Source organism: Pyrgilauda ruficollis, unplaced genomic scaffold (genome assembly GCF_017590135.1).
Source record: "Pyrgilauda ruficollis isolate IOZ18807 unplaced genomic scaffold, ASM1759013v1 scaffold35, whole genome shotgun sequence".
NCBI classification, from domain to species: Eukaryota; Metazoa; Chordata; class Aves; order Passeriformes; family Passeridae; genus Pyrgilauda; species Pyrgilauda ruficollis.
The window spans coordinates 2493626-2515230 of record NW_024524934.1 but is presented as its reverse complement, the minus strand read 5'-3'; the positions used below and the strand labels follow the sequence as shown (position 1 = coordinate 2515230).

General features: G+C 48.9%; 1 protein-coding gene across 1 annotated transcript; it reads left to right on the top strand.

The window, feature by feature from the left end:
* The first annotated feature begins 1698 nt into the window (after positions 1–1698).
* NRN1 (neuritin 1) lies at positions 1699–9507 on the top strand. The gene is made up of 3 exons (XM_041475410.1): positions 1699–1944; positions 6127–6271; positions 9149–9507. The coding sequence occupies exons 1-3, from the start codon at positions 1890–1892 to the stop codon at positions 9378–9380; spliced, it is 432 nt and encodes a 143-aa protein (XP_041331344.1). The 5' UTR covers positions 1699–1889; the 3' UTR covers positions 9381–9507.
* Positions 9508–21605: the final 12098 nt, after the last annotated feature.

Sequence of the window (21605 nt, the reverse complement as noted above, 5' to 3'; positions counted from 1 at the left end):
TTCGAAGGGTGTGTAAAAAAGAACCCTTTTTTTTTTTTTTTTTTTTTTTTTTTTTTTTTAATTCCTCAGATTAGTTTTCAGCCAGCTCTGTCCTCTAATTCTTCTCTCTGTCCATAGTGGAAATCTATAAATAGGAAGAAAAGGTGGAACTGAAGGAAATTATGGAAAGGCACAGAGGTGGCAAGCCAGCGTTTTTCATCTGCAGGGCCCAGCTGATGGCTGGCATAGTTATCCAAAATTACCCTCGCCTTTGAGTTGGAGAAACAGAGCCTGGGGGTTCATGATGGCTTTGAGGGGATGCACATGCAGGCTGCCACTGCACACATTAGGGAGACCTAAGAGGCAGTGGCATTCACCAGCACTATTTTGTGAATGGAGCTCTCAGCCAGGAAGCTTTGCCCTCCAGTTTCTTTACTCTTAGTTGCACTGTCATTTAACCCCCTGCAATCCCTCTCCTTGCCGGGTGGCTGCATTTGCAGCCCACGGGAGTCATGGGTACCCGGCCTGGCAGCTGCTGTCATTCAGGTCTGAATATTGACACGAGTGGTTTGTAAAAGAGAGGGACCAATAGCTGGTCCAGGACCCTGCAGCACAGCCAGTACAGCAGGACTGCAGACCTGGAGCAAACTGGGAGGAATGGAAGCCAACAGTAATTTTCACTCTGACGAGCCCCCTGGAGATGGGTGATGAAGGTCAGGGCTGAGCTGGGCAGGGGGGGAAACTGTGCAGTGCAAGAGCCACGGGAGAAGGCTGTAGGGGTTTTTGCTGATTACTTTGTGCTGGGAGAAGCCCATGCTGGCACCTTGAGGTCCCCCTCGTGCTGCTGGAGAGGATGGCCTTGAGGACAGTCCCGGGTGACAGAGTACCCCAGAACAAGCCTTATCCCCGGCAGGGCTCATCGGAGCCTCGGGCGGCCCCATGCCCTCCACGCAGCCCCATCACACCTGTAGCCTGTCCCCAGAGGATGGGGTGCGATGGCTGGGTGCCATGGTCCCAGCCGCAGGACAGCCCCACCGCGACTCCCCCGGGCTGTCCCACGCGTGACCCCGTTCTCCACGCCACCCTCTGCGGTGTCACCGCCGGGCTTGAACGCCGGCAAAAAGGCCGGGAGAGACCATTCCCCCTCCTTCCTCGCTCCCCCCAAACCTCAGCCCGAGGGTGACGTCATGGTGGGGGAGGGGCGGGCAGGGGGAGGGGACCCCCGCACGTCCCTGTCCCCCTGCACGCTGCGCAGCGCGGGGGCCGGGCCGGCCAGCCCCGACGGGGCGGCCCCGGGGGCGGGGGGGTTCTGCCGTGCTATCCCCACCCCCGGGGGGCGGCTCCTCCGTGTGCGTGTCTGTGTGTGCGTCTGTGTGTCTGTGTGTCTGTGTCTGTGTGTCCCCTCCCGCCCCCGCAGCGCTCCCGCCCCCGGGGGGACGGTCCCGGCTGCCGCCCCCATCGCCACCACACGGGGCAGGAGGAACGCGGGGAGCGGGGGGAGTTTCTCGGCGATTTATGGGGCGGGGGGTCACGGGGAGAGCGGGTAAATCCAGCCTGTGATGCCTATAAATGGCGCTCCTCTTCCAAGGTGCACATTTATAAAAAAAAAAATAAGAAGGGGGGAAAAAAAACCCGGTCGGTGTCATCCCCCCACGTCAGGGCCGGTGGTGGGCGTGAGGCTGTACTTCCTCCGCCCCCTCCTAATGGAGCGAACCATTCCCAGCCAGCCTTCCTCGCCCTCTCCCGCTGCCTCCCTCTTCCTCTCCTTCTCCTCTTGTCTCCCCCCCTTGTCTGCAAAGTCCTCCGCTGCTCGGAACTTGTTGGCAATGTCTATTTTTCAGCTTTCCCCCACGTTCTCCAAAGTAACTATTTAAAGATCTGCAGCCGCAAATGGTTCTACTAAATGTAGGATGGGACTTAAGTTGAACGGCAGTTATATTTCTCTGATCCTTGCTGTGCAGATAGGTAAGTGGACTGCCAAATTCCGTGTCAGGTTGTGCGCGCCCCAGCCCGGCTGATGCATGCAGGAGCGGAGCGCCGGGATAACCCTCGCGGGGGGCCGCGGTGCGGGCGGCGGGACCCCGCGCTCCGCTCCCCGCCTTCCCTTCGCGGCCGCAGCTCCGCGTTCCGGCACGCTCTCAAGGCAGGGGAGTCCGCAGGAAAGGGAGCCGGTTTACTGATTTCTCGTAAACCACTTTTGGTTTTCGTTTTTGCTAAAGTGGTGCATGCTCACTCATACTTCGCTTTTTATTTTCCCTCCGCCTCTTCTTCCTTCTTTTCCCTCCTTTTCTCTCGGTCCCCACGAGCGGTTGCGTTTGTATCTGGTTTTCGGATGTCCCCTTCATTCCCTTCCACTTACAGTTTGGTGACTCCAGCGCTAAGAAATTTTCCTCCTCTCCCCGAGGGACAGAGAAAAAAGAACGGAGACAAAATGTCTTGCGAGAGATCTAGCTGGAAAGTTTTTTTTGCAGAAAATCTGGGGGACAAGCGAAGGTCTCCCTTTGGGAACCAGAGCGTTTTCCCATTCGTAGAGCATCTTAAAACCAAAGAAAACCCATCACTAAATTAAAGGAAACAATGAACTCGAATGCAGCGATTAAACAAATAAAAATTACTTTTAAAAATCGCGGAGTCCCACCGCCCAGTCGTTAATTTTGTGCTTGGAGACGACCTGTCAAAAATCGAGCAGGTCCAAAAAAATTCTATATATGCTGTTACTTAAAATAGAACAGGTTTCTTTCCATGCCGGTGTGTATTTTGTGTGCTTGTTGCCGGTTTTGTTCAATATCTTGGGGTTTTCGCCGGTTGCTTTTGTTGGTTTGCTCTCGGGTTCATTTTATACATTTCTTTCCTGAGATTTTTTTTTTTTTTAGTTACGGACACTAAACAATCTCCAAGTTAATGACCACTTTGGTCCTGTATAGGCAAATTTTAAAGATAATTTAAATTATCTGCTGGATATGTAGATTCCCGAGCATGATCCAAAACTGGGTTTTAATGAAAAAGGGATTAAAGCACGTCTTTTATTATCTGGACTGTCAGGTGTGAAGAGCCCTTTGAAAATATTTCCCTGCAAAGGAATTCTGATACAATTAAAAAAAAAAAAATAGCTCGGCATTGCTATTTAGAGGTCCTTTTGCTCGGTCACACTCCTCTCCAGAAAACCTCTGCAGAATTTTATGGGTAACAAAGAAAGAAGAAGGAAAAAAAAATTTAAAAGGAGGGGAGAATTAAAAAGGGAGGCAAAAAAAACCTTGAACATTTCTTCATCTAATAAACGGGGGGGGGGGGGGGGGGGTGGCAGAAATACTTTTGCATTTTGTTCTTCTTTGTTGGGGGGGGGGGGGGGGGGGGGGGGGGTGTGAAGAAATAGTGCAACGAAATGTTGACCTCTGGGAAATGTGGTTAAATGATGCAAACCCCTACATTCGTATTACCATTCCATTTTAAATAAGGCTGAACTCTTCACAGGACCAGTTTTTTGTACTGTCACAGAAAGAAGGGGGGAGGCTTTATTTGGATGTTATCCTTAATTTCAATCCTTGCAATTTTTGTTTGTGTGTTCGTTCATTCATTTGGAGGAGGAGGAAGATTTTCTTTTTGTTGTGTTTATTTGGTTCAGCCGAGGATGGATTTTATTTCAAATTTCAAAAGGCAGCTAGAGTCGCTGGGAAATGCCTTTCCCGGGCTGGCATGAGCATGAGCAGTCATTTGGAAAGTTACCCCCAAATACTGCTGCACACCGAGGGGATGGTGGCGGTGCGGTGGCTTTGCGGTGCCCTGAAAGGGGACAGCTCTGAAGCTCATGGAGGGCTTTTCTGCTCTCTGCTCCTCCTTCGGTATTTAGGGTAACCTTCCCCCCACCTCCTCCACACCTCCCCACCCCCGGAATCAGATTCTGGTTGTCGGTGTGGGGTTTGCGAAGGGCCACCGGCTTTGCCCCGTCCCCGGTAAAGGCTCGTGTGAAATGGATGCTCGGCTCGTTCCCAAAATGTCTATGCAACGGGACTTTAAAAAAAAAAAAAAATAAGGGGGAGGGGGCGGGGGGGAGGATTTATTTATTTATTTAGGATTTAGGCATAGGAGATTGGAGCTGTTCGAAATCCCTGACATTTTGGGAGGTGACCGAGCTGGGGGTTGGGGTGGGCTCAGTCTCCGCGGAAGGGACAGGAGGGATAGACCAGCCGCAGGACCGGGAGAACGGGGAATGGGTTTCGGGAGGGGGCCCGGTCCGTCACGGAGGGCTCCTGCGGTCCTGCTGCATTGCACATTGCTGCACACTGCTGTCTTTGAGTGGGGGTGCGGGGTGTGGAAGGTCGTGGAAACGGCAAGGCACAAGCGACCTAGTTCACGAGAAATCCCGTTGTCTTTGAATCAGACAGGAACTGTGTCTATCCGCTTTTGCCTTTTTCCCTTTTTTCCCCCCTTCCTTATATATATATGTTTAATTTATTGGCGGGGTTTGGGGCAGCTTAGAATCGGGGATACCCCGTGCGGAGGCAGCGGCACGGGCAGAGAGGGCCGGGCTGCCCTTCGGGGGCGAGGGATGCTCGGCTCACCACTGGTCCCAAACGTGACCCCCGCCAACCCCCCCCCGCCTCCCCTGGCCCCAGCCTGGGGCAGGGCTCCTCTTCGAACCCCGGATTTTCAGCATAGCCCGACACTTTTTTGCAGAAATTCGTGGCAACTCCCCCTCCACTGTAGCTGCCGGAGCGAGATGGCGCGGGTTTTATAGGACATGGTTTTACCCTCGGGATGGTCTTCGGTTCTTCTCTATTTGTTTGCCTGGCTTTTTTTTTTTTTTTTTCCTATCGTAGCCAATGTCTGGAGCCTGCTGGGGGTTTGATGTGGCGGCTGGTGCTGGTGTGTGTGTGTGTGTGTGTGTGTAGAGGGGAGTGGCCACCAAGTCATGTTAGCGATGAATCAAACAGCAAGAGGAGGATTTGGGTTGAAACTGTCTCTTTCGGAGTCAGCCATTTAGCTTGTAACCGGTACCCGGCAAGGAAACACACGCACACACACCCCGTCACAGCCATTCCCTAGGGACACGATGCGGGAGGCGTCCCCACCCGACGCCCGACGGTGTGGGCGGCAAGGGGCTCCTCCTCAAGGGACGGGGGAAGCCCCTTCCCGCCCCCGCTGGCCGCAGCGACATCCCCCGGGCCTGGGGACACCGCGGCGTGCCCGGCTCCCGCCGCGGGCAGGAGAGAGGCTGGCAGCCAGCCCCTCGCCGTGCCCGGGTACCCCCGCCCGCCGTGCGGCTGCGGCGTGTGCGGGATGCCGTGCGGCGCCGCAGGCCTTGCTCGGGTCCCACGTCCCGTCCCGTCCTGTCCCGTCCCGTCCCGTGTCCTCTCGGGCACGCAGGAGGAGCCCGTAACTCATTTTCTTCCCGCCTTTGCAGACGGTTGTTCTTGTGTTGGTTCCTGTTGCACTGAACCGGATGCCCTTGGCTAGAGCCATCCCGAGGGATGCCTGGGCAGCGGGTTTGGGGGAGTGGGGCCGGTCCCGCCCTGCCGCCCCCAGCACAGGCACGGCCGGGTGGGCACCCCAGCAGCTGTCTGCGTGATTTCGCGGTCCCTTCTTTGAGTGTCTCTATCGCAGCTCTTTCTAGCGATTTTATTATTATTATTATTATTATTATTATTATTGTTAATTTAATTTAATTTTTTCCCCTCTGCGCCTTGCACGGTGTTTGCCCAGCGACCTGGGCAATAGGGAGCTTGTGCGTGCGCCTGCGTTTGTACGGAGAAACGCTCCTGCTGCTTCCAGGAGGAATTTTCTAACAAAGGATCAAGTCCGGGGAGACGCAGGCAGCGCATCTCCACCTCCCCTCCTCCTCTCCCCTTAAAGACAAAAAAGGGAGGGAAAAAAAAAGGAAAAAATTTAATGAAAGCAACGCCGCTAATCCACAGACACCTAACCCGCCGGTACTAAAAACGAAAAGGGCGAAAAGCCCCTGGCTCACCTCCTCGAGTGCGATGCCGAGCCTGGCTCGGTCCCACCGCCCCTCTCCTGCCCCGGGTCGCGCTTTTAGCAAGGGCTGGGGGCCGGCGGGGGGGAGGAGAAGGGAAGGGGCGAGTCGGGCGCGGCGGGAGACGGGCCGGGGGCGGGGGCCGGCGGTGCTGACCTGTGCCCCTGCCCCCGCAGCGTACCTGGTGCAGGCGGTGAGAGCGGCGGGGCGGTGCGATGCGGTCTTTAGGGGCTTCTCGGATTGTTTGCTGCGGCTGGGCGATAACATGGCCAACTACCCGCAGGACCTGGACGACAAGAGAAATCTCCAAACGATCTGCGCGTAGGTCTTTCCTCTCTTCTTCGGGGCCGCGGGGGGACAGTGGGGGTCACCCGGGGCTGGGCAAGGGGGGCGAGGCTGAATGGTGGCGGGAAAGAGGGAAGGAACACAAGTAAAGCGGGGTTACGCTTTGGGGTTGGATTCTCCGCTCCAGGGTCCCTCCAAGCTCACTGCCACGGGGACAGGCCGGGCTTGGGGAACAGAGAAGTCTGGAGGGAATTTTTTACTACGTCTTGGTTTTTTTTTTTTTTTTTTTTTTGCCTCCGTGAATCTGAGGTTTGTTTGGTTTGGTTTGGGTTGGGATTTTTCTTTTTCTTTTCTTTTTTTTTTTTTTTTCTGGTTTGTTTTCTCAGTGCTTGTTGGTTTTGGTTTTGTTGTTGTTGTTGTTGTTGTTGTTTTTTGTTTTGTTTTGTTTTTGGTTTTTTTTTTCTTTTCCCTAATTAGCTCCTCTTTCGTATTCTTTCCCTTGCCCCGATCTGCACTGGGGTGTTGACATTAGCTGCCCGGGGATCGTTATCCCTTTCCTTATTGCTGCCTGTGGGACACGCTCACCCGGCGGGCTCCGGGCTCCCCCCGAGGCCGGTGCGAGGCTGCCCACCCCGGCCGGGCACAGCCGGCTCTGGGGAGGAGGCCCCTCGGAAAACAAAACTTAATTAAAAAGGGAAGAGCCCTGTCATGATATGAATCGCCTAGCGACAGAGAGGTGGCCGTCCCAGCGCCAGCTCTCTCCTGCCACCTCCATGGCCCCAGGAAAACCCATTTGCCACCAGTTTCGCCTTGCCCCTGGCACAGAAGGGACAAGAAGGAAAGGGCAACGATAAAGAAGGATAATAATAATAATAATAGCAATAACAACAGCAACAAAAATATTAAGAGGAGAAAAAGAGCTTGCCTTGCAAAATCATGTCCCGCACAGGGAAGAAAAGTCGAGCATTTTCGATATGTCTGGGAGGAAAAAGAAAAAAACTGCCACAAAATAACAAATCAAAAAAAACCCCCAAACCCAAACCACACACATTAAAAAAAAAAAAAAAAAAAAAAAAAAAAAAAAAAAAAAAAGCAAGCGGTTGCAGCACAGGGTGTTTTCTCCCTTTTTCAGTGTAAAACCCACCCGTTTAAAAAACCCAACCAAAAAAAAAAAAAAGAAGAAAAAATAAATATTTAGAAACGAGATAGCATCTTTAGACATAAATAAGTTTAGAATAGTTTGGGGAAGTAAATGTAGTAATTCCTGTCATCACATTCAAGAAAAAAAAAAAAAGAAGAAAAAAAATATTTAGAAACGAGATAGTATCTTTAGACATAAATAAGTTTAGGATAGTTTGGGATTTTTATTTTGCTCCGCAAAAATCAGGAAACAAAAGACATGAAATGGGAAGGTGAGAAGAAAAGGGAAAGGAAAGGAAAGGAAAGGAAAGGAAAGGAAAGGAAAGGAAAGGAAAGGAAAGGAAAGGAAAGGAAAGGAAAGGAAAGGAAAGGAAAGGAAAGGAAAGGAAAGGAAAGGAAAAAGAGGAAGTGTGAAGAGACTCTGTAACACTCCTCTGTCCCTAGAGATTTCTGAGTCAAACCCCTAAAAAGGCTGGCACTTCTCTGTAAATGCTGGGCTGAGGTTTACTTTGTGTCCTGGAAGAGAAATAAATACCCAGGGGCAGCAGCGTCCTGATATGGTATCTTATGCCCTCGAGTGCCAGATCAAATGTGATCCTGATCTCTAAAGATAATTATTTTCTAAGAAAGACCCTTTTCCCGACCACCTTCCACCATCCGATTGCCTTCGCCCTGTGCCGGGATGTGTATTGAAAAAAGATGGTGAAAGATTTAATTTTCCTTTGGGAGATGCAATTACAGCAGAAATACTGCAGGAGAGGCACACTCTCAGACTGTGGCTTCTCAGTATCTCATTATTTATTACAAATGTAGCAAACATTGGGAGTCTACAACCAGCTTAGAGTGCTCATAAATTAGAGACAGTAAGACTACTTTGGAAAAAAAAAAAAGAAAATAAAAGAAAAAAAATCAAGACCCAGTTTCGCAGACGTCTGCCTTGAGGCGTGGGGGAAATAGAAGGCGGAGGGCAGATTCGGGGTGATTTTCGATAACCCAGACATGGAGAGGAAAGATCGCCCACTACCCTCCCCATGCGGTCCATGGAACGACGGGTGTCTGCCCCGGCGACAAACGCGGGTCCAGTCCCCGTGAAGAAAGGAATTGGAAAAAAAAAAAAAAAAAAAAAAAAGGGAAGTTTGTGCGAATGGCTGGAGATTATCCTAGTAAAGCGAATCTCTTCCCTGCCTATAGACCCCTGGCCACGGATCAGAGCTCGCTACCCCTGCCGTGCTGCGGGTCGGTGCGAGGCTCCCAGAAGCGGAAAATGCTCCTTCTTCCTTCTCCTACCCTTCCTGCTTCTCCTACTCTTCCTCCTTGAGCTTTTCCTGCAGTAAGGGCCTTTTCCCGCCCCGGGGAATCCCTCCCGGGGGTTTCTACACGCCGCACCCCAAAGGGTGCCTTTCCCACCCCCATCTGCCAGCTCCCACCGGTGACGAGAAACCCTCGGGACGAGCCCGCGGGTTCCTGGGCTGGCTCCTGGAAGCCGAGGGGTGCGTGTCCCCTCCCCCCGTCAGGCAAAGACCCCTCCGCCAGAAACCCAGCAGAGCAATTTTTGCAGCACCCTGACAGGGCTGGCGCCGAAGGCGGGGTTGGGGATGGGGGGGACCCCCGAACCCTCAGGCAGCGGCTCCTCCCCGCCGGCCCAGCCTCCCTTTTCGGCACGCCCGGCTGGCTCCGCCGGCGGAGGAGGGGGCGGCGGGCCCGAGGGGCGGCTCCTCCCCGGGAAGGTGGGTGCGAGCCTCTTTTGACGCCGGCTGCTCTCCCTTGCTGCAGGTACTGGGATGATTTCCACGCCTGCACCCTCACAGCGCTCACCGATTGCCAGGAAGGAGCGACAGACCTCTGGGAGAAATTGAGACGGGAATCCAAAAACCTCGATTTCCAAGGCAGCTTATTTGAACTGTGCGGAGGCGGCAGCGGCGCGGCACCGTCCCTCCTCCCGCCGGCCTTGCCCCTGCTCCTGGCGGCTCTGTGGGCCGCCCTAGTGACCTGGCTGCCTTTCTAGGGGGGCGAGCACACTCACACCCACACCCTCTCCATGTGCTGGATCTATAGAGGAAGTGTCCATCCGTTGCTTTGGGGACGTTGTGCTTTTCTGTGGTTGATGATGATGATGATGGTGGTGGTGGTGGCTGATGATGGTGAAACACTTTTTTTTTTTTTTTTTTGTGTTTTATTTGCCAAATCTTACCAAACAGACAGAGGCGCGCAGCCCAAATCGGACCTCAGCTTTACTATCGCTTCGAATCAAAAATAGAGAAAAATATAAAGAAACTAACTCGAGCCCTCGGTGTGCAAACGCAATCTCAGGAACGGCTCTGGGCCACCTACTGCTAAGGCTGTAACCGGCCGGGTACCTCCCGGCGAGCCACGGGCTCCGCTAAAAATGTGGCAGTGTGCGAGGCGAGAACAAAAACCGCAGACAGGAAAAGGCACTGGCGAGAAATCCAAGGTAGATGTCCACGTGTGAAGCATATGGTGAATAATTCACAATCTCTCATCTTTCCTCCACAGTCGCTTGTGTTTTTTTGGTCATTCCACTGGAAAAAAAAATTAAAAATAAATAAAAAAGAACATTTTTCCTCAAGGGGAAAAGAGAGCGAGAGAGGGAGAGAAAGAGAGGGAAACGAACAGCTAAGGAAGGAAGGAGCAAGAGAAAGAAAGACGTATCTAAATGCCCGGAGGAATGACGGAATGCTGCTAACATCTCTGAGAGTTTACCTTTACTTGCTGTTCGAAGGCATCTTTCCGAATTCACTGCCTTTAATTTTTTCCTCCTCTTTGTTTTAGATGTTACACATAACAGTAAAATACCTGAATATCCAACCGTAGAGATCACAAAAAGGGGGCTTAAATGTAAACCTAAAGGAAAAAAAAAATAACAACAACAAAATGATTTTGAAAAAAAAAAAGAGCCTTGATTTTAAAAGAGAAGAAAAATGTAATTTAAACAAAAGTTTATTATAAAGTCAATTCAGCAAAAAATAACAAAAAAAGATTTGCTACAAAGTATAGACAGAAGTATAAAATAAAAATTATTGTTTGAAATGAGGGTGTCGTCCTTTTTATAAAATATGCCGAGAGTATCTTGGAAAGGACAGGACTTTTAAGGCAAGGAAGTCTAAATCTTGAACCCATCCCTTGACGAACACGGCAATTTCAGTTCAAACAAGGACAGGGTGCCTCAATGGCTTAGTCGAAGCCTTTCTCTCTCTCTCTTTTTTTTTTTTTTTTCCTCTTTTTACTTTCCCCTTTCTTTTGCTCCTTAAAAATAATACTGTAAACCCTCCCACCCTCCTCCTCCTCCCGCCGAAGCCGCGCACCGCAGCAGCCCCGTTTTCCCGGGAGCGGCGCAGGGAGCCCCGCGCGGAGAGGGGGCGGGCGGCGCGGCTCTCCCGCGGGCGCGGAGCGCTGCCGAGCCCCGGCCGAGGGAAGGCAGCAACCACCATTAAGGAGGAGGCTGCGGAGCCGGAGCCGGGGCGCAGAGGAGCCCTTTCATAATTAATAAGGCAGCTCAGCCGAAGGAGCAAGGGGAAGGGGGGACGGGGTATTGATTTCGCAGCAGAAGCTGCTCTAACCTCGGCTATTTATAGACGCCTGATGCCTTTATAAAGAAATACACATCAAATAGTGAACACGTCCTTTTTACTTATAAGAGGAGAGCCCAGCTGGCGATTGGGGGTGGGTGGGTGGGTAGGTGAGTGGGCGATGGGGAGGTAGGGACCACGAATTGGTGCGAGGTGATTTATTCCGGTGGGGAGCCGTTGCCTGTGCGGTAGCTCTCCTTTGCCAATGTGTAGGGTGGCAGAGTCTCTCCTTCGCCCCCTCTCCCTGCTCCCTCCTTTCCCAAGGTCCGCAATGTAATGTGTAAGCAATAGCAAATGTAACAGTTCATAAATCAAACAGTGGGTCGCAAGCCAATCTGCATTTCCCAAACGGATTGAATCCCAGCAACGAATGTGCTCAGGAACTGGAGCCAGGCGCCTTTACCACTGGAAGCAATGTTGATTTTTTAATGATAAAATACATTATGCGTGTGTTGGGGGGGGCTTTGCAGAGCTCAGCCTCGCTTCGGCAGACACAGGTCTGCTTGAATTTCGTTTTGCTTTGGCCTCCCTCTAGATTCAATCCCCACCAACACCAAAGAAAAAGGAAAACCCTGGAGAGCAGAGCTTTGTTTAAATGGTTTGGGTTATTTTCCCTCCCCACAGAGGATCTAGACCTAAATTGATTTTTCTGCGCACATCTCTGTATTCATGAGGTCAGGCGCTGCTGTTATGGTTTCCTGTAGCACGAAATGCCAGATGCCGAGGAGAGAGGGGAGAGGAAGCCCTTGCTGAGGTACCAGGGGCTCCTCAGCTTGCTGTGTGTGCCGGCTGAGCCCCGGGGATCCCCTCCAGCGGCCGGCAAAGAGCCCCGCTCCGCCCCGGGGTGCCCGGGAGCTGGTCCCGCCCGCTGCCGGCATCCCCCGGCTCGGCTCCGGGCGCGCTCCCGCCGCCGCCCCCGCCTTCCCGGCTGCTGGACAGTGCCCGTCCGTCGGAGCACGATGGAAGGGAGCCTGCCAGCTTTCCCTCACCCCACAGAAGAAAGCTGAAACCCCCTAATAAGGGGGCGATTTCCAGCTCATTAGCGGACTCGAGTTATTTTCGTGTGAAGTTCAATTACTAATGAATAATCTCCCTGTAATTAGCACATCCCCCAATTAACCCTCCGTTGAGGAGAATAACTAACGGTGGCAAACCAGTGAAAAACAGTGGAGCTGGTGGGGAGGGTGCCCGGTGGTCGTTCCCGGCCCCCTTTCCTCCCTTCTGTGTCCTCCTGGACTCTGCTGTTTTGGGCTAATAATTGTCGGGAGCTCACCCCAGGGGCACAGGCCGGCCACCGGGCCTGCCGAGCTAGCCGGGATGCACTAGCCTGCATTGCACCCCGGGATTTCCCGCACAGGCGGCAGGACGGCAGCAAACTCCGGTCCAGCCGGCTCAGCTCTCCCTGGACAAACTCACAAGCGAGGCTATTCCCGCCTACAGCTCCGTGGTTTTTTTCGGGGAGCACGAGCAACCAACAAACTCGCCCTTCCCTCCCGCCCGTTCATTTTATAAGAGCCCCCCAATGCGCAAGGCATTGCTTGTTCCCTTTTCTGCTCCTTTCAAGGGCCGCTTCTGAAGCCTGAGTGCCATGGTCGATTTTATGTATTTAATTTTCTCGACCGCAGGGATGGATGTTTGCTCTGCCTTGCCATGTTGTGTGGGCAAGGAAACATGTGCCCTCCGCCAAGTCCCAGAAAAGGACTGAGTGTACTGGACTTGCCTCCTGCCGCCTTGCACCTGTAGGGTTTGTAAAGGCTGCGGGAAAGGCTGGGCTGTCTCTTGCCAGGCTGGTCCCGCTGCCCCAGGCAGCGGCTGCTGTAGCAAGAGCTGGAAGAGGTTCAAGCCTCTAACATCCCTTCTTAACTCCCGGAAGAACGTGAGCTGGTGAACTGGAGAGGGGAAAAACGCAACAGAAGAGCGTTTAAACCCTGACAGTGACCACAGTAAAATTATCTCTTCTGCTTAAAAGAAAATGCCCACACACGCACGCATAAAGGGGAAAAAAAACCCAACAAAACAAAACATAAATGCAGATCAACAGGAAAAACCCGCAGCTGAAACAAAAGACAAGCCAGTGCATTTCTAGCTGGCTGGATAATCAGGAAGAGTTGCAGCCATTGCGGCTCTGCCTGCCCTAATTCCTATTCCCAGCTCCGACTGAGCAACCGCAGCCCCGCAGTCCCCGGAGGGCTGCAGAGCGCTGGCTCCTTCTTCCCCGGCAGCGCCGGATGCACCCGTGCTTGGCCTGCGGCTGCTCTCCTGCTGCCTCCCTCCCTTCCTCCCTCCCTTCCTCCCCCTTTTAGCAGCCTGGCTGAGCCCTGCAGGGAGAGCTGCACCTTGGCCCGGCTCGGGCTGCCCTCCGACACGGCGAGACCCTGCCAGCACTGGGCTGAGGTGGTGGCGGTCGATTATTTTTGCTTTAAGGGAAAAGAAAAAAAAAAAAAGAGACCTTTTCCCATCTGTTCAAAGGCTGTAACAGGGAGATGGAGTGGGCCTGTGCTGGGAGCAAAAGCTTGAGCCAGGACACACAAAACAGGAAAAATCTGAGTGATAGTGAGAGCAAACTGGTTGGTGCTTATGGAAGGAGCAGGGAGGCATGGTATGAAATAAAGTGCAGTATCCATTTCTGACAGGACTTTTTGGTGCCTATATCTACATCTCAGAGGAAGCAGCCAGTTCCTGTAGGTCTTTGGCTCATTTGCACAGTCTAGGGATGAATGGATCAGTGGCTGTTCCAGCCCTCTTCCTCTCCAGAGTCCTTTTAAAATCTGTGCAGTTGCTGTCCTACCCAGTGAAACCCACTAAGTTCTGTGAAGGGCTGACAACCTAAGGAGAGAGAGAACAGTTCAGCCTTCCTATTCACCAAGAAGATTCATTAATGATTAGTGCCATTAGGTGGACTACAGTAGTGCCCGAGGGCCTCAATTAAAGGAAAAGTGAGCTTGTTAAATCCAGAGAGCCAGATTCTCCCTCTGATACTCCTGCCTGACGCAGAGGTGGTGCCTCCAGGGTGGGCAGCAGGAATAGCCCTGGCTTTCCATGTGAGCAGCCTTCCCTGCTCCCTCCTCCACCTCTTCCCTCTCCCCTGACTTGGCTGCAGATCCTGCTTACAGGGTGCTGCAGAGCAAGGCTGCTGCAGGAGTTGGCTGGCAGGACTTGCAGGAGGAGGTGTCAAATCAGCTTATTCTTCTGAGCCACTTCATTCTTCATCACGAGTGGGTTTGGGTGGGCTTTTTTTGGTTTAGGTTTTGGGTTTTTTTGGGCAGGGTTGAGAGCAGGCAAAGTGGTGGGGATTGCAGAGGAGTCTGTTATGAAATCAGATGCGATTTTAGATGTCTGAAAGAGTTTCTTTAGGCTAAAGGCAGCTGAAGATCAATTGCACTGTTGGCAAATGTGCTTCCAGCTGGTTGGAGCCTCTCTTGAGGGAGAGTTTCAGCCCAGGGCCCATTGCAATGGTAGTACAGGAAAGGGCTTTCATTTGCTTTGGGCTAAGGACCTTCTGCTGCCCAGTTCTACCAGTGAGAAGAGAAACTGGAGATGATGTGGGAGAGTGACAACAGCATTATTACTGGTGAGTTACTGGCTGTTCCTTTCCCCTCAAATCCCCATGGTGGGTGTGTGTTTGAAGATTTTGCTCAAAGCCCCATGCTCCTGAGCTATGGGTTTGCTAACAAATGGGCAGACTGTGCTGCCACAGACTTTGCCTTTCAGGAGGTACTGAAGAAATAGGTTTAAATGGGTCAAATTCTCATAAACCCAGCCTGTGGCTTGTGCCTTAGCTTTTTAGGCTCTATTGTTTGTTTTATTTTGTTTCTTTGTTTGCTTATCTCCAAAGCTGATATGAAGAAAAGATGGAGACAGCCTCATGAAGGTCAAGGTGAGACTGACCAACACCTGATTGCTGGTATTCACCAGCAATAATAAATCCCTGATCACAGGTGCTGGAAGTCTCTTCAGAGAAACAACATTGCTGCAGGGGACAAACAGCTAGTCCTGACCTTCTTTACACAGCCATTCTCTGGGAAAAAGTATCCCCTGAAGTCAATGTGGATTCTGCCTAGGTAAGGATTTTGAACACTCAGTTTTACCTCAGATGGGAATATTATCCCAATATGAACTCCAGGTTCATGCCACCAAAATACAAAGAGCTTTGTGTGTGCATTGTGCTTTACACCTCCAGATTTCTTGTCCATGATATCAATTTATTAAATACTGTGAAAAACTTACTAGATCTCTCAATCAGAGATCAAATCTGCAGGGCACTTGTTTTTTTTTTTTTTTTTTTTTTTTTTTTGCTAGGAAGCAGCCTCAAGAGTGGATGGACAGTGCATCCTTTAATACCACCAATTTCTTTAACACTTTGGAAACTACTGAATATTCAAACTGATGCTCCCCAAGGCAGCAAACGAAAACCTCAGAACCTTAGTCAACCAATTAAAAAACCATTAGTAGCCATAAGAAAGAAACAATCCCTGATAATGATAGGAGTTGTTTTAATCAGATATATCCCACCTTAAACCACCTATTTTGCTGCAGTCACTGTCGGTAGGTTTCCTTCAGGTACAGCTAGGTACATGTCTAATTCTGCCAAACACACCTCTTCAAGAGTCAAGCCATGTGTCACAGTCTCTCTTTGTCAGGACTTCTAGTAGTAATACTTCTGACAATAGTAGTACCTTAAGTACAAGAAGTTTTGCAGTAAATGGTCAGTTTGGTATTTATACTTGTTTTAATGCATTTTATTTTGACTGGGTAATGTAAGAGGTTTTATCCATTCCTGTGCTCCCCTGGGGCACTGTCAATTTTCCAGTCCTCTGGCACAAGCTGCCTTTTGCAAAGGAATGATTCCTGTAAAGGCACTGCCTCATTTTGTTTCCCATATTCTAAGAAATACTTAAATTATGTTGTCAGATGAAAAATACAGAACATATTTTGTTAGCATGGAACATTGGTCACATTAGTTTCACAATGCCTCATTGAAGGATCCAATATGTCAGAAAATTGTCCTAAGCTTTGCTGTTTATTGAGGCTTAATAGGTGCCCTTGTCCCTTTTACGAGAGCCATGAAGCAATACTTGTTTTTTTTCTGTTGCCAAGACATTTCACTTGATCTCCTTCACCCTTACTCCTAGTGTCCATTAAATGGGAGTAGCACTTTCAGATCTTTGAGATTTACGAAAAATGCTACATGAGGAGGTAGGCTTTATTAATTAGAAACATTTTATTTTATCTTTTAACTTTCATCAGAAGAAAAACGCCTGGATTGAAATGGCAACAACAAATATTAGGTAAAGGATGCTCCCCTGTTGCTCCACAGGTCTGTTATGTAAGAGTTAACATTCAGCCCTGGGTGCAGGAGAGTTGTGGTTCACGTTCCTCTCTGAAGAAGCCTCATCTGAAGGAAGGTTGTAGCAGCCCAGCCTCATGTAGGTGTTGTCCTGCAGGCATTTCAGGCTGTGAATTTCAGTTCGTGCCCTCAGCTAGACTGTCGAGGACAGGTTGCAAAATCTGTCCTTCTTGCAAAATCCCAGATTGTTTTCAGCCATGTTGCTTACTGCTCACAAGCCCCCCGTTTTGCTGTGCATCAAAAGTTCATTTAATTACCTTCCCTCCATTTCCTTTAGGTGTTGGTGATTTGCACTCTCTCCACCTAAATCAGATATCTGGCACATCAATACTTAGAAGGCTTAGGAGAAGAAGAAAACATCAATATTTCACCGAACACAAAAAGTTGCACAACTCCCCAGTCTTTATTTTAATATCAGCTGTGGTTAGTTCTTCATATTTCTTTTTTTTTATTTTTTTTTTTTTCTGTAAGATGAGTGATTTCCACTTCTTTTTGAATCCCACCTGTGCAAATAGCTTGCTTTTCTCCCTAGCAAGTGTTAACAAGGAACTGCAAGGGTTTTGTTCAGTAGGCTCAGTAGTCAGGCAGTCCTGGGGTGTCTGACTTCTAGGAAAAGCCACAGCAGGAACAAATTAGAGGCAGCCCACGCACCAGGCACAGCTTTTGCTGGTCCTCAGCTCATGTTCCAGCTCACACTCGTGGTAAATGAATCGCCGTTAGCAACTGCAACGCCGACCAACGCCAGGAGGACAGATCTGGATGAGCTGGATGCTTCATCATGGAGCTGCCCTTAGAAACGACGGCCCATTATAAGGCAGCTTCACCCTCCTCAGCAGAGCCCACGGCAATTTAGGACTTGCTCTGCTCACTTCAGTCCCTGCAATTTCATCCTTTGTGTGAACCAGATCATGCAAATGGGGGCACCGGAGTCACAGGGAAGTCGAGTTCCACACGAGGACTGGCATGAGAAGGAGCAGCAATTAGCTCTAAATTCACTCTAGCAGCCTGTCATTTCTGTGCTCTCCCCTGCTGCTCTGCAACTAGAAGCCTTGCGCTCTAGAAGAAGGGGAGAAGAACATTTTGCTCGTGCTCATATTAATCAAGTCATCTTGTGAGCTGCTGAATCTGTGAAATTGTATCTCCCATGGAGTTCAGTGGTAATGACTGTCTTCGATGTGGACTCTCTGGTGTCTAATAATGCAGTAATATTTCTGCAGTGGATGCACTCCCAGAATTTTTTCTCCTCTGCCTGCCTACTTCCACAGCACTTGTAGGCAGCTCAAACCTTTGAGACTTCTATCTCCTGTCAAGTTTGATCAAACTCAGTTCACAGGCTCAAAAATTATTTGGGAGGGACTGACTGGCACTTGCACAGACAGTGTGATCTCATAAGCTTCCTTTCCTTGGTAAACTAGGCTACCAGCCTAGCAACGGGGTGAAAAAAAAGCCATCCTCCTAGCAAAGAGGACCTAAACACCAGGAGGAAAGAGGGGAGGTGGGAGAGGAAAGTGAAGTTGTTTTGAAGGAAAAAACATTGCTGTCTTGTGGTTGCAGAGCTCTCACACACTTAAAGGGCCAGCCTTGGAGAGACGTTCTGGAGAAAATATCCTCCAGGAGATGGAAAGTTCTGTCATGAAAATTGGTAAGGGAAAGAAATGACCTGGATTCACCTCACCACCTGGCATGCTGAATGGATATCTCTATGGTAAGGATTGTTTCTGGTGACACTCATTCCTCCCTGTGGACTAGAGGAAGACACAGACACAATTAGCATGCAACCTGTATGCCTGCAGCATCTAAAGCGAGGTGTGTCCTATCCCAAAGGGAATGACCTTCTTCCCACTCTGTCCTTCAGACCAAAGTTTTCCATGGTGCTGCTGCAGGGTTTGTTACTTCATGTACTACATTTGTATTTTAGAAAAGCTGCTGTGTGTCTTAATAGCTGCAGATGTATGCATGGTTTTACTGGGCATTTATTATCACTTATCCTCTTTGCACTGAAACCTTTCCTGTCCTCGTATCTTATGGAATAAAATTCTTTAAGTGAGTTTTAATGGTTCTATGATTCTACTTTACAAATTAGGGAGCTGTCATGCCACTTCTATTTGCTACCATACAATGTTTGAGGCTGTCAAAAATGTTTTAGTGCATACTCCCATAAATTGATATTTAATTTCAGTAATTATAATGTCACTAATTGTGTTTTTGCACCTGATGCAATTACTCACATTCATCTATTGAGCTCTTCTTTGTTCTTTCTATATTTAGGGATTCCCTTATTCTTTAATCTTGCCTGCCTATGGTAGATCATACAAACAATGAAACTTGGAAATAAAAGCTCAGACCTTTCCATCAATTTCTGTGTGCCAGATGAGTGGGATAGTTTGGAGCTCTGTGTGTACCTGGAATGCAGGATATGCTCAAAATCCCACTGACTATTTTTATGTAACTTTTATGAGGCTTTGAGGGGGTCTGATTATCCAAATATTGCACAGTGCAGTTGTTCATATTGGCCTACTCCTAAAAATTTTCTAATTTTTAGGGAGCTTTTTTGCTTGTAGCCTTTCACTTAAAATTACTCCAGGGCTGCTGTGGCAGCCCCTTTCATCTGGTCCTTTCACCAGCACTCTTTTCCTCACAGTCTTCCAGGGGTGAGCTTTTTATGCCATGTTCCCTGGAAAAAGGCTTCCTATACCTCAGCCATCCTCCTGTGCTCTCCTCCTCTACCTTTTCATCACATTGCTGTCAAGTTATAATTCATATCACTCAGCACTCAAGCTCCTACACTCTTTCCACTTCTAGGTGCCTTCTAGATCCATGAGTACATATTACAAATGAAGAGTTTGTGGTAGTAATTTTAGTATAGGATAAGTGATACCTGATTAAAAATGCATACAAAGTGTATAAACCAATTAGCACGCAACATTCAAAATTGCATTTAATCGTACTTAATCAAGCATAATCCAGCCAGTGCCAGCATTGCTATCAGACAAAGATCACTGGAAGGCAACTTGAGCAGGCTTAACTAAAGGGTATAATTTTACTGGGGGGTGGTTGATATGACAGTGATCTCCTGCTGCACTGGAGCAGACACCAAGAGAGGATGGCCACCTGAGGACTCCCAGCTTCATCTCATCTACAATTTTCCTATTAGCCTTGAACTTGGTGTGTGCCATCAGCTACAAAATCAGTGAATAAAGCATGTGCTTTGTGTCTGTCAACCTGCCTCAACTTTCTCTGTGTTAAAGTGCAAAGAAAAAAATAATCTGGGCTTCAGAATTCCTGCTGTGTCCCAGCAGAGAGTTTGAGGATAGTGTTCCCTCTTCTCAAAGATACCTAAGACTCATTGGCCTCTGGGTTATAGTCCACATAGAAACTTCTTTTGGTTCTATTTAATTTTAAAAAAATCCTTTAGTGGGCAGTACATCTTTATTATTATTGCCACATGTCAATATTATTGCCATCCATTATTTCACTTTAGGAGTGGCTTTTATTATTTTAGCTTGAAAAACTGTTCCCAACTGTCTTAAATTAAACCAACATAAATTTAATTTAACCTGAAGGGAATAGTTACCTCCCAGACAGCTGCTATCTCTCTGCTGCTAGAAGTGTGTGGTGCTGCATGATTTTACATCCTATGGCACAACCGAGGGCTTGAGTGTCCATGTGATAATAAGCACTGACTTCACTCAGTTTTTTGAGTATAACTCATCTTCAGAAACCCACCCTTTGACTGAGTGACCAAATTCACCACTTGGTGCAAAAGTGTGTGCTCTACAGATCGTGTCAGAACAGCGGGGCCTGAGCTGGGCACCCAGTGGGCAACGAGGTATCATGGCAGCAGATATGTGTTGTGAAAACTGCTGCTTGTACAGGTATTTAAATAAACTTTTATGTTTCAGCTTCTTTGGAGCAAAGACCAAGTGGTCTGCAGAGGTGATCGCTAGGAAAGAATGCCTAGGACAACATTAAAAGATAGTTTGTGCTGAGGGGTCTGGAGAAGTCAACCTTAACAATGAGGTGAGTCATCTAAAGGAGGACCTACAGACCTTAAACAAATATATCCGAACAAAACCTTGTTGGTAACAAGTATTTCCTGATGATGTTCATCATCAGAAATTACATGGATCACACATGGACATCATGATCTCTTGTGGGTCTCTCCAAGCCTTTTTCACAGCTTTCTAAAATTCCAATGTGATAAATGAACATTGTCAGGAAATACTTGTTCTTTTGAAATATTTGCTCTTTGCAGAATGTGATCTTCTGGTTAAATAACCAATATTATTTGGTCATCAATCACTACCACTACTGAATTAATGAAAATCTTTGCTGACCAGCTTTTGTAAGACTTACTAGGGCAAAGACTTGCTTAAAAACACATGAGGTTGCTCTGGCACAGGAAGGTCAGTGTATGTTGCTTTGGGATCAGGGTGAGAGAAGTTCCAAGACATGAAGCTGTGTTGGACATCTGCACACAGGCTGCTAAATAAGTCCTCTTAGTCAGATCCACCATGCCTTCAAAGGGTTGCTCTTCTCTCTCAGGGTTTTTCTGCAGCACACCTATCCTCAGCAGCTTTATGAACCATATTCCCCTCACCAACCATTCATGAGACCTTCAGATGTCCTCTAACAGGGATAGTGTCTTTTGGCACCACGTCCTGAAGAGCCGATGGACACCCAGCAAAAGAAGCAGATTATAAGGCAGTGGAGCTTTAGTATTTTTACACCATGACAAGGAAAGTTTTTTATTTCAGGTTACTTATATAACCTGCCTCAGAGGACAAAGATGTAGGAGGAAACACAGTCAAGAGGTTAAGGTTTATCCTGGATATTTATATTCAGTGTACAGGAAAGATGCTTGGTGACATGCAGATGTTTGCCCCACATTTTTTTGGTGTAAACAGCACCTGGTTTTAACATGGAACTTAGCACTTTTTTGGAGGAGCTGGGGCTGCATGAACTCTGCATTTGGCACTGAGGAAAGAAACTCCTTGGCGGCTGAGACAGAACTTTAAATATGTATTTAAAGGTCGGACAGCAGCTTTGGCAAGTCATTTTAGCTTTTTTTTCTCTGACATATTCCTAAAAATAGGCTTAGACTTGGATGCACTTATTAAAGGGGACAACAGAAACCAAATCTTTTATGATCATAAAAGTGGAGTTTCAAGTCTCATATTTTTTGAGAAATATAGCTTTGGAAAATGAATTTAGAGCAAAATAATACACTGACTGCAGCCAGGTGTATTGCACTTGGTAATGCAGAACCTGTCTGAGGAATAGACAGAATATATGT

Coding starts and splice junctions, on each gene's coding strand:
- NRN1 (XM_041475410.1), top strand. CDS start 1,890: ATGGGACTTAAGTTGAACGGCAGTTATATTTCTCTGATCCTTGCTGTG. Junction 1,945..6,126: donor GATCCTTGCTGTGCAGATAG/GTAAGTGGACTG, acceptor CTGCCCCCGCAG/CGTACCTGGTGCAGGCGGTG. Junction 6,272..9,148: donor AATCTCCAAACGATCTGCGC/GTAGGTCTTTCC, acceptor CCCTTGCTGCAG/GTACTGGGATGATTTCCACG.